Raw genomic sequence first — 15,374 nt, forward strand, 5'->3', positions numbered from 1 at the left:
CCCTTCCCATACAAACCCCCATTTTAACCATGATATATTAAATGAAAACACCTGTTCTTGGTTCTTTTAAATACTTATCTTTTACTGTATATATATTTTTTCATTTACCCCCCCCCCAAAAAAAATTGAATGAAAAAATGAATTGGAAAAGACACGGCCCCTAGAAGGACAATATCCGTCACTAGAACCAAGGAAGGGTGTTTTCCATGAATCCATCATGATTTGTTTTTTCTTTTTGACACAGATGCTTTCCTGGTTTTAATGGGTTAACTGTACCTGTGAAGTCACTAATGATTTCCTCCACCATTGGTGTATGAATGTGTGTGCGAATGGGTGAATGTAACGCACAATCTATGTAAAGTGTTTTGGATAAAAAGCGCTATATAAAAATGCACCATTTATATAAATGCACCATTACTAATAATGTGTGCGCTTACACAGTTATTTTAAAAAACAAAAGTGAACCTTTATTATCTTTGCATGTTTGAGTTTCGATGCCATATTTCTCCACATCTCTTAATTTCTTTATATATTTATATATCTATAGAGATTCAACATGGCACAATTTGTTTTTGTTTTTTACCAGTGCTGATGAGCGTAAACCAGGGAACACGTTTTCTTTTGTTCTGTATTTACAATAAAATGAAGGAAATGTACACGACTCTATGGCATACACAATTGTGACATTACGTATGAATACAGTTTGATCCCTCTGTACAAACTAACATCTTTAGTTTACTATTATAATTTTACTTTTCTTTTTTTACAGATACTGTATGAGTTCACAATCCATTTTGGCATCTGCACATACACATACACTTTCCCCATCTAGACTCTTTGCCGCGTACCTTTCCTCACATGACTGACATCTTTTCACCATGCTATCACAGCTACGGGGTTCAGAAAAAAAACCACGAAAAAAACAACAACTAACATCTAGACAGAGCAGGGCGCACATGTCTCATGATAGTGTCCATTAACGTCCCTCAACAGATCCACTGCATTATTCCATCTTCTAGAAAAAAATAATAAAAAACATTCCTAAATTTCCTTCTTTGGCTCACATCCTCTTTCCATCTGGCCTTCTCTTGTTTGAACTCCCCCCCCACACACACACACACACACACACACGCACGCACGCACGCACGCACGCACACACTCACTCACTTTAGAATAAACTCACGCACACAAAAAAAAGGTTCATGAAAGAGTTCATCTGTTGGGAGAGTGGGTTGTGAGCCCCACACCTCTACAACAAGTTGAAGATTTCCCTCTAGATGCAGATCTCGACTCCCCGCGCCCTGTCCTGACAATACAGAGAGCGGGGGTCTCCTCATCTGAACCTAAAAGCACTTTGTCCCCCACCCCCACAGGGGTTTCCCCTAAGTCTATACCCAGGAGTCAGGGGAGCCAGGGTACTGCTCTGCCCTGTATGAAGGCCTTTGTGTGCTAGAGTAAAAGTCCACGTAGTTGGTGGTGGATTTGAGTCCATGAGGCTGGGAGCTGTAGTCCGCCGTGGGAGGGTAGGTGATGACTTCATCCAAGTAGGGGTCATCATAGCCGTGGGGGTGCTGAAGGTACATTCTGTAGGTGTCGTAGTTCCTCCTGCCTGGCTCCTCACCGTAGTACATTGGCTGCAGGAAGACAAGGAAGGACTTTAAGACGTGCGTTTCCAAAAGGAATGTCATGAGGACTGCCTTTTTACTAACACTAGACTGGTGTACTTTGTGCCACATGTTCAGGGGCCATGTATTAAAGCCGGGAATACTCGCCCCAACCCATTGTGCAATACTGCTGATTTCAATTAAATGTTATTATAATGACAAATTACAACAAGTTGGCTCAAGACACTTAACATAATAGAGCAGAGATGCTACATTGTCCCACCCTGCACAATACAAGCAATTTCTACCAACACCAGATAAGTCCTGTTATCTGATGTGCTTGTACCCGCTCCACACGCATCACGTTTTGCTTCGCACAGCCACTTTTATGAACACAGATCTCGTGCTTGTTCCATTCAACCTGATGTAAAGCCAATCAGTAAAGCCAATGGGTTAGGTTGGCCAGTCAGGGAAGCTGGTGCCCAACCCGTCCCCAAACAGACAGATTCGGGCGTCCATTGAGACCGATTTTTCTGTTGTTTTCTTTTGCTTCTCGTAAACCATTATTCCGATCAAATTGTCACTCGCCACAGCACAGCCACAGGTCATACACCAGATTTGAGGCCATTTGGTCAGACTGCCCAGGACAGTCAACCATAAGATTAATGACAATCCAAGGATGCACTTATTACTGTATATGCATTCAGATTATGACCATCTTGAAAACTCAGAATGCTGTTTAACAAAATAGCAGATCTACAAGTTTGTATCGCAAAGCATTGAGGGCTTGTAAATAAAAGGAGGGAATAAAATAATAATACTGAACATTTTGACACAAATATGTGTCAACAATCTTTAAACATTTGATTCAAAAAAGTGATATTTACTCGTGACCAATAAAAATGGGCCTGTGATCCAAAAATGGGTCCCGAAGGCTATTGCCTAATTAGCTGTCGCTTGCCCAAAAGGAAACTGATCTTGTCGGCAAATGACATTAGTCGTGTGATCGGAGTATAAATTGAGCTTATATTTTACCTGTGTTCTTCTTGGCTCCTCTCTTGTGGGTGAGGAATAGGACCCAATGTAATACGGAGAAGGTTTCACAGACCCTAGAAGAGAAAAGGGGTATTAATGCACAGCAAAAGTGCTTGCTAATCCATGAATCCCTTTAGGAAAGGTGTTGGATGAATCCCTTTAGCACTGGTGTCTGTATTTTGATAAAGCGGGAAAAGCAGTGCTATGCAGTGCCAGGGGAGAAGAATAACTCCAGGTTATTTATTCAAGCCAGCTCTACCAATGCACTACAGAAGACATGCCATTGGCACATTTTCCAAGCAGTGGAATCCTGAAACTCAACTCTCCACTTCTCTGTGTTGGGCTGGGAATGTTGAGGGTGCAGCTCAGTTTGTTTAGTTAACCAGCAAACAGCCAGGCAGCCTAGGTAGCTTGAAAAGGGTTGTAGCATTGTCTAGGTACCCTTCCTGCACCTGCCTGCATAGTCCACTTCGGGCAGTGTTGTAGCCCAGCAAAGAGACTCCTAACACTTGTAGATTCTGCTGTAAGTAACACACTCTCCATCACAACAAATGGAACTTAAATGCTCCTTTTCAAAGTAGCTGACTCCGTAAGAGCTAGCAGGCCCTCGTAGGGGAGTAAAATATGTTGGTGATGGCGGAGTTGGTACAGGGGGAGATTGAGAGGGCATGGGGTCTGTTTGGAATGTAACAGGGGGATAAAATGGATTACAGCCTTCACAGGCACAGACCCTGAGGGCACCCTTACAGTCTGGTGCACATGGCCGATATGGTTCAAATTATATTTCAAAGACTTCACTGATATGGAAGCTATACGCAGCTCATGGATCAGCTCATGTGAGCAGTACGATTACTGTACCTGTATATTGGTTTTTATGCACACTGTTGTCCCCTTGGTAATTATAAAATTGCATAGTTGACTGTGCCCTCTGGTAATCTGAGCGGTTCTCTTTGATGCCCAATACGGCAGGAGACGAGGTGGCACTACCAGCTGTGGACGGAAACAAAAAGCACAATTTACAGCTTGACTGGGGAATGTCGTCTGACCAACTTCATTACTACATGGGTTGGGTGTTGTACGCAATATTTAAAAAGTATTTTTGGTTCCTATTGCTCTGACTAAGCTGCTGTGAATGATCTTCATCTGTGCCCTAGTGGTCTCATTTCCATTCTTGTACTGTATGTCAGATAGCTAGATTGAATTCTGTTCAGAAAGACTTCATAGAACCGTAGTAACATCTTTAACTCATGTTCGACCTACCAGGGTGGTTGACAGGGGACATCTGTATGGAGCCAGTAGGTAGAGTGGGCTGGGACTTGAACCGGTCTCGCTCTAATGTAGAAACCGGAGTGAGGAAGTGGTTTTGGTTCCACCCGTCCTATTAATTAAGAGAAGAACAGTGTTATCCGTTAGTCTTGTGTTGCAGTTGTTTTGTTATGTTTTTAAACTTTTTGATACAAAGCAGCACTGTTTGGAACATCGCTATGATGCACAGGTGTGCAGCAACAGTGACATACAATGAGCAAGAACTACACATGTCAACAATGACCTGGCAACAGTCTACATAACATGCTATCTAATTACATTTTAGCCTTTGCATACAGTAAACCTGCAAGGTCATCGAGGCTAGGGCAAGTTCTATGGTAAGTGCTATGGCAAGTGCTACAGGCTAAGGTAGAGTCTGAAGAGGAGTCTCCAGATTACGGCGGAAGATTGGGAGTGAGTCTGCAGGTCTAATTGCAATGGGGAGTTCATTCCACAGTTTGGGACCCAAAAGGGAGAAGAATCGGGGAGGTGTGGAGTGTTGTCCTAGATGGTTCAGCTTCCCTGTGTTAGCTGATCTGAGTGAGCGGGAGGGGTTGTAGGGTTGGATCAGGAAGGATTTGAAGATATGGGGGTGCCATACCTTTGGTTGCTTTGTAGGCCACATCAGAAAGCAAAACAAAACAAAACACTAAATACAAATAAAAACGAAATAATTCTTTTTTGTGCTCATCATTTCTCTCTATACCAGCAGTTATGAGCCACTGAAGTACTGTTGTGTTAACCTGTAGAAACACATTGCCCTCTCACTGTATTTTGGTGTATTCACGGTTTGTTTTAGTAGCCCAAAAACATCCCTACCACCAAAACAAAGTTTATGTAGTCAGGATGGCGTGATTTATCTTCAAGCCATTAGTAGATCTGCTTTTTTTTGTAGGATACAGCAACGCCATCTTACTACTACAGTATAAACCAACTACACAACTATGCTAACGCAAACTAAAAATAAGAGCACGGTGCTGATTATGCACACTCCATGTTAATGAATGCAGCCATTCTCACTGGTCGTGCATGCTCGCTCCACTTGCACACGTGAAGATTTTACTGGCCTGCAATGTGCCGCCAAGTTTTGCCCCACGGCTCTGTCCATGTTATTGACAGTCACTGCTTGTATAATATCCACAGGATACCACTGTAATATAAGGATTTGCAATAACGCACAGACGAGACTATTGCTAAGAGTATATAGACTGGTATATAGACTGGTTCATTTCTTGACTTGGATGCGGACTGCAGAGCAATGAAGGAGGAACAATATGGCAGGTACGGAGGTTCATTGCAAAATACAAAGCAAATACACATTATAACCACATGGAACACTGACAATTTGGGTTCAATGTATGAGCATAAAAAGCTAAAATATGCTAATGGAGGCACAGGTTCAGGTATGGTACTTTAGGCTATTAATAGCCTAGAATTGTAATGTTGTGTTACTTTAGGCTAATAATAATTATAATGCCAAATTATGCAATGCCTACTGAAAAATGTATGGGCGGCAACATTTACAACCAATTAAGATTTTAGTCGCCAATGACTGGCATATAACAGGTAACGGAAACTGGTGTGCAGTGGTGCAATGGTGATTCAATGGGGGGGTCACGAACGTCGCTCAACACCCACTATGCAGGTCTATTGATATGCATATAGGCACGTTTCTTTGTTAAAACAGTTGTTGAGGTGTGAACTTGGGGGGGGTGAGAGACCCTGGCTCAAGCGAGACCCCGGCTCAGAAAAGATATGGGTCGTCGGGGGGGGGGGGGGCGCGACCCAAGACTACGGCAACACTGGGTGTGTGTGTGTGTGTGTGTGTGTGTGTGTGTGTGTCTCTCTATATGTTGTTGAAGGGAGACAGATTTCATGATTGCAGTGTGACTTTCAGGTAAGGTTCTTACTTTCTTATAGATGGTACGCAGGTCCCTGTACTGCCACAGTGTATTCAGCACCTGAGCAGCTGCTTTGAGCACCTTCATGGAGTACCTAAGCAGACAGACAGACACAAACAAGTTGTCTTTAGGTATTCCTGAATCACATGAGCCTCATTTCCAGTCATAAAGCAAACATCCCATGTTAGCAGTGGAAGGAAGAATTTGCCTTTGGGGTGTTTGTACTCGGAGCCCTGTTGGACACACAGGAGGCTAGAAATAGCTGCCATGCCACCATTCCACTAGGAGGTGTAACCTCAGCATACATAAAACCACCTTCCCTCTGGCAATGGCTTCCGTGTGTGTGTGTGTGTGTGTGTGTGTGTGTGTGTGTGTGTGTGTGTGTGTGTGTGTGTGTCTGTGTCTGTCTGTCTGTCTGTCTGTCTGTGCGTGCATGCGTGTCTGTATGTGTGTGTGTGTGTGTGTGTGTGTGTGTGTGTGTGTGTGTGTGTGTGTGTGTGTGTGTGTGTGTGTGTGTGTGTGTGTGTGTGTGTGTGTGTGTGTGTGTGTGTGTGCGTGCGCGTGCGTGTGTGTGGGTGTGAATGCATATGCTCCAGTGTGTGTGAGAGTGTACAATGTCACCGGAGCACTATCAACGTCTGCTGTACTGTATATTCATTAAGTGCTCCTCTGGACCGGGTTGCTGCTGTAACACACCTGTCCCCCCTGCCCTTGGTGATGTTGACCAGCTTCTCGATGCCGCCCGTGTCGGCCAGTGCCTTGGCGTTCTCCATGTTCTTGCTGGTGACCTCGTGCAGTGTGCAGCAGATGGCCGCCACCGTCTCGTCGGACAGGAGCGTGGTGTTTCCTCCCGGGAGGCGGTTGACCAGGTCCCTCATTGCATACTTCCCTGAGGGAGGAGGGACAGTGAGAGAGAGAGAGAGAGAGAGAGAGAGAGAGAGAAAGTTGAGTGATATGAGCCAGCCGAAGGTTAATTAGTTACAATGGCATACAGTCTTTTGTGATTATTGCTTTATTATCTCCGCCAGGCAGAGGGCAAGGAGGTGAGGATTATGTTTTTGACTTTGTGTGTCTGTGAGTCCAGGGCTAATCCCGCAAGCCGCTGGACAAATCAGAATACATTGTTCAGGCTGGTAGTAGGCCAAAGAAGTACATCCATGCATTTCTTCCATGCAGAAGGTTTTTCTACCGGCCAACTCGGGAATGATGCAAGTCAGGAATGATGCCCCACCCAGTTATCCAATACCTGTTGTCAGAGTACCCGGTGTACCCGTCTGTCAGTCTGTCCCCCTTTTAAGCCCATATATGGAGTTTCAAGTCAGGCATGCCCAAATATGAAGTCCAGGCCAGTCTATGACGCCTGCACTATGATATCATATTCTTTTCACTTTTTTGTGTGCTTTTTACAAAATTCTCTTCTCAATATCTCATATTAATGACATCAGGGTATTCCCAATCTGCGAACCCATTTGGTTAAAAAAAAACCTGTGTGAAGTGTGCGGTGCTTAATTCAAACTTAACACTAGTACAGCATGATGATGATGTATGATGATGATGATCATCATGATGTCACAGGGGTATATTGTCCAATCAGAAAGGGACATACGTCACAACATCACATATTGGAGTGGCTAGCACCAAGTGTGCGGTGCTTAATTCAAACTTAACACTAGTACAGCATGATGATGATGTATGATGATGATGATCATCATGATGTCACAGGGGTATATTGTCCAATCAGAAAGGGACATACGTCACAACATCACATATTGGAGTGGCTAGCACCGCTCAAAAAATGAAAAATATAACTTTTTGTGTAAGAACAGGAACTCTGCTTGGCTCCTTCCCTTTCTTAGTCCACTTCCTTTCGCATTATTTAGTGTTTATTGCTACTAAACCCACTACTTAGGGCAGTGGTGCTTACAGATTCAGCTGTCAGAGAGATTATGGGGGGGGATGTGGGTTTATCAATTTACCCAACTTTATGAGTCTCTGTCTCTCTTTTATACTCATGTATGGAGTTCCCTGACGTCATCAGTATATGCCCATATCCGTTATTTATTCCAATTGGTTATGACTGAATTATTATTTCATTCTTAGAATGAGAGCATAGCATAGATCAGGGGTCTTCAACAGGGGGTCCGGGACCCTAGGGGGTCCTTAGAGTGACAACAGGGGGGCCGCCAAATCCTTGTATGATAGGATAATTATTTTAAATTAACTCATTTGATGCCCACGAGGTGTCAACGTGTCAATCTCTTTGATGTCTCTGGAGACAACGCGTTCGACGCGTTGTACAGTATCTATACTGTACTGTAGTTACTGTACTTTGCTACCGCAGTGAGGGATCTACCGTGGTGATCAAAAACCAACAATATGGGAAAAAACACTACATTTCCCAAAATGCAGCGCGGTATCACATGACCAGGAAGTGCAGTCTCCCTGCAGCCAATCACAAGCTTCCGCTGCCTTAATTAACCCTTTTGCGTTTTTGATACACTCGGACTGAAAGACCTGCAAAGAACACTCTCCCCCCTCACACACAGCAGTTTTACGCTGGTGCATTCTTCTCTTGATCTAGCTTTTTCAATCACCTTGTGATGTTCAAAACGCGGCCTTTTCTACCACCAGTGACACAAACGCTGTGGCCCAGGATTGGTAAAAAGCGGTCCTGACTGAAAGAAAAGATGATGATCGTGAAAATAAACAGGACATACTTGGATTACATTTACTCGGATTACGGATACTTTTTTCCCAGTAACGCAAAGGTACGTAAAATGGCGGGTTGCCATGGCGACGATGGGGTAACCCCTGAATCATCGTGGGCACCCGATGTGTTAACAAATTGAACCCTCACATCCCTATTCCGAGAAGAACTTTAGCCAAACATAGCAGGCGTTGAGAGCTTGTAGATCAGCTATTTTCAGCAGATAGTTATGTAGAGGAAAATAAAAATCAAACCTCGGTTCGAAGTGGAGCGGTGAATCTGAGCAGCTATACCCTGTGTGTGTGTGTGTGTGCGTGTGTGTGTGTGTGTGTGTGTGTGTGTGTGTGTGTGTGTGTGGTGAGTGTGCCTGGCCTGCACAAAACAGCGCCCCTCTTTAACTAGTGTGTTGTGTGTGGCCACTCAAGGTATTGCCAGGCTACGGACGGACGGACACGGCCAGCCAGCCAGCCAGCCACATACCCACGGACATACCTGTCTATTGGGAGCGCTTTCACCGCTCCAAAAAAGAGCAGACCAATTTCATAGTGAAAGGTCAAATTTACAATATATCGACAATTTAAGTGGTTAAATGTCTATGAATCTATCTATGAAATCGATGAAAATCTGCATCACACATTTATACAATATGTAGAGGGGGTCCCTGCTTCATCTCTCTCTCAGCTGATACCAGCTCTCTTGGCCTGAAAACGTTGAAGAGCCCTGGCATAGACAGACAGGAAGCGGAGGGAATAGAGAGGGAAAGAAGTGCAAGTCATTGCTGGCGCTGGTATCATACAGGAGAAGTACATGGTCGGCACACTACCCATTCATCCACTGTTGTGCCTCATATTGGCATACAGTTTTAAACATGTTAAACAAGTGGAGGCTTACACAAAGTAGGGGGGAAGCAGACTATTAGGACATGCATGATGTACAGTGTGAGAGATCTTCTATGCATTTCCTTATGCATGTTAGATAATGGATAAGTGGATGTCTGCTAGGGCAACCGAGAATACTTACTGTAGGGATATTGTTCTATACTGTGAATTATATATTTATTATTCGGCTTGGGGCCGCAGTGAGGCAGGTGCTTTTAAAAGTGACATTGCGTTATTGTCTCAAGGGTATTAAAAAAATCCACATATCCTGGAAAAAAAAGAAAGAAAAACGTCTGCCTTATCTCTCCTCCTGCAGAGGAAGGACCCTGTTACGCACGCACAAACGAACACACACACGAACAGACACACACACTAACCTCTGTTCTCTCTGCCTACAGGCGTTACCCCTGCCTCACTGGAGCGTTAACTCCTCATTACTTCCACAAGGCGAGCACATAAAAACCTGTTTGTCTTTTCCCTGAAATTAGCTAATTTCATGAAAAAGAACTGCAGCTGAAAACAACTGATAAGACTGTTTCAAGTTAGACTGTTTCCACACATTTTAAAGTACAAGTATGTTTGTTTCACCGTGTCCTTTTTAACAAGAGCTAGAGGACAGTGCTGTATGGAGATGTATTTATTGAATGCATGATGTACATTATACATCTATGTATGTACTGTATATTACCATGCAATATGTCACAGTGTCCCTTTTGTACTGTTTATCAGTAGGTAAATGTTAAACTATCAGCGTATCTATGCATCCATGTCACCATAGGCCACATTAACCCAATGGGCTGCAGCCTAGGGCAACGACCAGCATGAGGCCCCCAGATGAGCAGGAATTTAATCGAGGAAAAAGAAAAAAGCCCTAGTGGGCGTACAGCAAACTTTTGAGCTGCTTGAGCCAAGATGTAGGCCACACTTCAGTTTACTTCAGGGTCAGGAATTTTTTGGGGACCGGACATTTTTTGGGAACCAGACAAAGCCAGATGTTGGCACTTAGCTCCTTCCAGGAGCACCGCTCAATAAATTGCATTTCATTCTTGTACTTGCCATACATTGATTTCAATTCCTTCACAATATCCTTCTACCAGTTCTTCACATCCACATGGTGTTCATGTGAGGCCATAACAAAGATGCCACAGGAGTTTCCTCACAAGAGCTGCTCCTACTAGAAACAGCGACAGCTACAGAGTGTGTTTCCTAATGTTGACATAGAACTCAGAAAATATCCCTCTCCCCATTTCAAACGCCATCAATGCATGAAAACAGACTGAATCATCTATTCTAAAGTTTAATTCACTGCAGTGAACAAGGATGTCGCTTGCCAAAAATAACTGCCGTTGATAGCTTGTAGATAAGTTCTTTCTGGCAAGCAACGGCATTATCATACAACAGAGTAAAAACAAGGCTTGAGCCTTATACTCTTACACAGGTACACTTGTAATCTACATCAAAGTTAACTTTGAATTTAATATGGTGCATCAGTTTATTTACCAACTATAAAGGTCTCCTTCAAGTACTTACAGTATAATAAAATGTGTTATATAACTAGCAAACAATGTTCATTTATATTTGTATAGCCTGGTGTACTTGATGCCTGGTCTTCAGATTAATATTGCATTCTGGTTTCAGGTCAGCAGCGCAGACCTGAAATCAGAGGAAACTATTTGACAGCAGATAGCTTCAACACAACCAGTGTGTTTCGATTGTTGTGTGTGTGTGTGTGTGTGTGTGTGTGTGTGTGTGTGTGTGTGTGTGTGTTTTCTAGTGAATTTGATTACTTTGTGGCATTTTCTATTGGGTTTCGATGCTTTTATGTCACTGTCTGATCAATAAAATGCACATTATAATAAGAAAGCTTATCCAAGTACCTGCGGACCTGGACTGAGAATATTGAGTTATTTCACGTGTTACATACAGTACTCGCAGTGAAAATACTCAATGTTATGTGAAAATACATGGCTGGCGACTTCACATGCACAGTATCAGAAGTGATAACAAACTAACTAACCGACCAGTAGGGGTCAGCAGTGACAAGCAACTACGGTACAGGGGGATTGGCAGACCGACTAAATTGGGAAAAACTAAAAAGCACCTACAGGACATGGTAAAATAAAGTAATGAAAGCTGCAATTATCATTGTCTGGCAAGTACAGCTCATGCTCAGTAATGTAATATGTATCAGTATGTTGGTGTTTTCATATGACTCAGCTCAAATGAACGGAACCAGTAGGCCCACTAACCTATGAGCTCCTTGTTCCTGACATCCAGCGCCATGTTCCTCAAGGCAGTGGCGACAGAACACACCACACGGTCGTTATCCATCCTCAGCAGCTCCACCAGGATTGGCAGTCCCTTCTCCTTACGCACCGCTGCTCGGATATATGCTGCAAACTGCATTCGCACGCACAAAGAAATGCACATTGCCGCAAAATATTTATCCACACAAGAACAAAGAGGGCATTAAAACTTCAAAAAGGTCCACAGGCCATGTGGGACACACACGTTGCCGAGAATAGATTTTAGGAGCACATGTTTAACCACTTCCAACCTCGCGTAGTTATTTTGGGCATGTCATTGTAGGTGAAAATAACGCCCCCCCCCCCAAAAAAAAAGGAAAATGTTAGATGCGACCAAATACCGGTAGCTGAATGTTTAGGCCGTATACCACACGGGTGCAAAATGCCTTCTTCAGCGTTTCCCTGGTTCGACTCCCAGCATCTAACTTTTCTCCGAGGTGGAAAGTCTGGTATTCATTCTAAAACTAGCCGTGTGATCCGGACGTGTGATGATGACTACAACAAACTACAACATGACGTAACGTTATTTCCATAATAATTCGAATCAATGTATTTATTCTCGCTAGTCGCGCAACGAGTTAGAATAAAAGATGAACATACCAAAAGATTATTATAACAAAAGAAACGATACGATTATAACAATTTAAATCAATTTTAAACTTTTTGAAGGTGCATGGCACCGGTGGTTCTGGTCAGTGGTTCCGGCCGCCTGCAGACCGCCTGGTGACTACAACATGAGGTCTGCTCCTGACCGGATCAGAAACCCAAAAATGGTACTGATCCCAAGCAACCCTGCCTCAATGCTATGGCAATGCACAGGTAATTAACTCATTTAGATCTGAGGCAGATTCTAAAAATGTTTTAAATCCTGACCTAGGCTTTCTGAAAAACTTCAAATATGTATTCAAGTTTGACAATGATATTGCTATATACTGTACATGGCAACAAATACCCCAAAAGGATTTGTCTGGATTGAAAGGTAAAACCCAGAAATGGCGTTCTTGTCATGAAATGAGTTTCTGGAGTCATTTATGATCCTTGACCTTTACAAAGTTGTTCAAAACATTTGCCTTGACTTCAGATGTCAAATATAACTTTAACATTTTTAATATAACGGAGGTTAATGAAAGCCGCTGCTGTTTTGTTTAACTGCAGAGCACTCCACTTGTACTCATTAAAAAAAATATATATATAATTGCCAAACGCCCACCCATAACAGGCAATGGCATGCTTACCTTCCAGTTGCCAGCTGACAGGTTTTGCAGTGACCCAGCAGAGCCTTCCAGAGTGGCTGGGTTGGAACTCTCAGCCAGCAGAGTCAGATAGGGTTTGACCACTGCCGGGTGCCATAGCATCTCTGCCCCCTTGGGAGACTTGGAGAAGCCAGGAATCGGTCCTACCCCATCCCACTAGATCACACAAAACACATGATTTGTTTGATCTGATGGCGGTTGCTGTAGAGCTTTTAAGGACATTGCATGTGTGTAGTTAAAGCTGACGTTTTCAAAGATACATTTTAAGTGGATTAATCAGCCTTATACCAGCAAGACAAGTTTACTTGCATAGCAAGCACATATCATACACAAAAGGTAAAATCTATGCATAAAGAGATAAAAAACACATTTAAAATAAAAATAAATAGAAAAAAATGAAATATAGACATTGATCTGTATTCTCTAATAGAGAACAAAGATCAAAGTGCAATAATTGTTTTCTACCTTATTATACTTTATTAAATTACACACTATTAGCTATAAACCCGTATTTAGTATCATTGAGAATCATACTGTGTATGAACATTATTCTGTCTTCTGTTCAGCCACCATCCACTCGCTCATCTCTAAAATACACCACGTCTCTAAACTACACCTAGGTTAGGCTCGCTAATCTATAAACTACACCACGGTTAGGTTTGCTCATCTCTAAACTACACCACGGTTAGGCTTGCTCATCTCTAAACTACACCACAGTTAGGCTTGCTCATCTCTAAACCAGTGGTTCTCAACCTGTGGGTCAAATTATTTTGGGGGGTCCCCAGATGTTTAGCTAAATGTTAACATTGTTTTCTCACTCAACAGTAAACAAACCAACATACAGTATAAGTGTATACAGGGTATCTGCACATTTCTAAAGTGACAATTTAAGGACCTTAAAGACCTTTTTAGTTCCTCTGGTCAAACATTGGTCAAATTGTCAAATATTACAGGCAGAAATTGTGAAAATAGCCGATCTACATGCTCAGCGTTGTGAGCATGTAGATCGGCTATTTTCACAATGGAATAGATCGAGTCACACTAAATGTAATGCCAACTACTAGCATTCCAAGTGCTTGTCAGGGTGGGGGGGTCCCCAGTTAAAATATGATTATTTTGGGGGTCGCGGCCTAATAAGGTTGAGGACCACTGCTCTAAACTACACCACAGTTAGGCTTGCTCATCTCTAAACTACACCAGAGTTAGGTTTGCCCATCTCTAAAGGATGCCAAGGTAGGCTCACTCACCGTGTCTTCTGTGGAGCTCTTTTTCTTCTTCTTCTTTTTCCTGCCCCAGCAGCTGGAGTCCATGTCCTTGCTGGGTGACTCGCTGCCCAGCAGACCGTCCAGCTCTTGGCCCCCGGTCAGTCGAGACGGGGGCATCTCCAGCTCCAGACGGTACGACAGGTTCCTCAGAGTGCATATACAGTTCTCCACAATCTGAGGGCAGGGACGTGGACAGGCAAAAGATTAATCCATTGATCCATTGATTGATTGATTGATTGATTGATTGATTGAAAAATGTCTTCACTATGCAAGTCAAGTGAAACACTATAAAGCCTGGAAGCTTGTTTCCATTGTGGTCCTAGAACAGGGATGCCAAAATGTAAAAAAATGGTACAAGTCGAGGGCCGGACTGGTTCAATGTTTATTTAAACGCAGGCTTGCGGTCACAGGCCCTCAATACGTGCCAATGCACTAGCAGTGAATTGTGGGACTTGTAGTATTATGGTGACTCATTGCCTCAGCCTGATGGCATCTCCCCCGTGTCCATAAGGATATCCCTTTGGTCTGATGGGTAAGATGTTGGACTTGCTGGAGACCTTGGTTCAAATCCCAGGCATTGCATGTGCAATATACCAGTGGCCAGTGGGCCAGTTCTAATAGTAATTAAATATCATCCCTTGTGTTTGACATGTGTCCTAGAAGAACAGAGAATGGGAGGGGTTGCAGCCATGTGGCAATAACAGAAAATAGAAAAAAAAAAAAAGACATTAAACGACAACTCCGCACAAAAAATACTTTTGACCGCAACAAATAGTGTAAAAGCGATAGGCTTATAGGCTCCACTCTATGCTGTGAGGCCTGTCGAGGTCTGCTGGGGAAACCAGGCGACAGGGGCATTTCTGCCTAATAGACCCAATGGACAGTCATTTGGGATCAATATAAGTAGGAAAATGAGCCTAAATGTTATTTAGTGCGGAGTTGTCTTTTAAGATAAAACAGGTTTAACCACTTCAACCCATCCTAGCATCCCTATTTTGGTGAAGAATTTGCCAAAAATGGTAGATCTCCAAGCTACAGGGCCACGATTCTGCTGTGGTGTAAATGAAGCAGGCAGGGAACCGAAGAGTCTCCACTTGGGAGCTGAGATCTGGACCCTGAC

At 43.2% G+C, this 15,374-nt stretch overlaps 1 protein-coding gene across 5 annotated transcripts in view; it reads right to left on the reverse strand.

Moving 5' to 3' along the window:
- Positions 1-488: 488 nt before the first annotated feature.
- Positions 489-15,374, reverse strand: part of LOC308307341 (plakophilin-4-like) — a 122,835-nt gene continuing 107,949 nt past the window's right edge. For all 5 annotated transcript variants that reach the window (XM_080752549.1, XM_080752550.1, XM_080752548.1 and 2 more), the window contains 9 exons: positions 14,237-14,428; positions 12,972-13,145; positions 11,680-11,830; positions 6,542-6,734; positions 5,855-5,939; positions 3,900-4,017; positions 3,498-3,629; positions 2,640-2,713; positions 489-1,634 (listed from right to left, as the gene is read on the reverse strand). In XM_080752549.1, coding sequence (XP_080608675.1) covers positions 1,389-1,634; positions 2,640-2,713; positions 3,498-3,629; positions 3,900-4,017; positions 5,855-5,939; positions 6,542-6,734; positions 11,680-11,830; positions 12,972-13,145; positions 14,237-14,428 — 1,365 coding nt within the window. In that variant the 3' untranslated portion in view covers positions 489-1,388. The remainder of the gene's footprint in view (positions 1,635-2,639; positions 2,714-3,497; positions 3,630-3,899; positions 4,018-5,854; positions 5,940-6,541; positions 6,735-11,679; positions 11,831-12,971; positions 13,146-14,236; positions 14,429-15,374) is intronic.

Source organism: Nannobrachium achirus (genome assembly GCF_963921795.1).
Source record: "Nannobrachium achirus genome assembly, chromosome: 22".
Lineage (NCBI taxonomy): Eukaryota > Metazoa > Chordata > Actinopteri > Myctophiformes > Myctophidae > Nannobrachium > Nannobrachium achirus.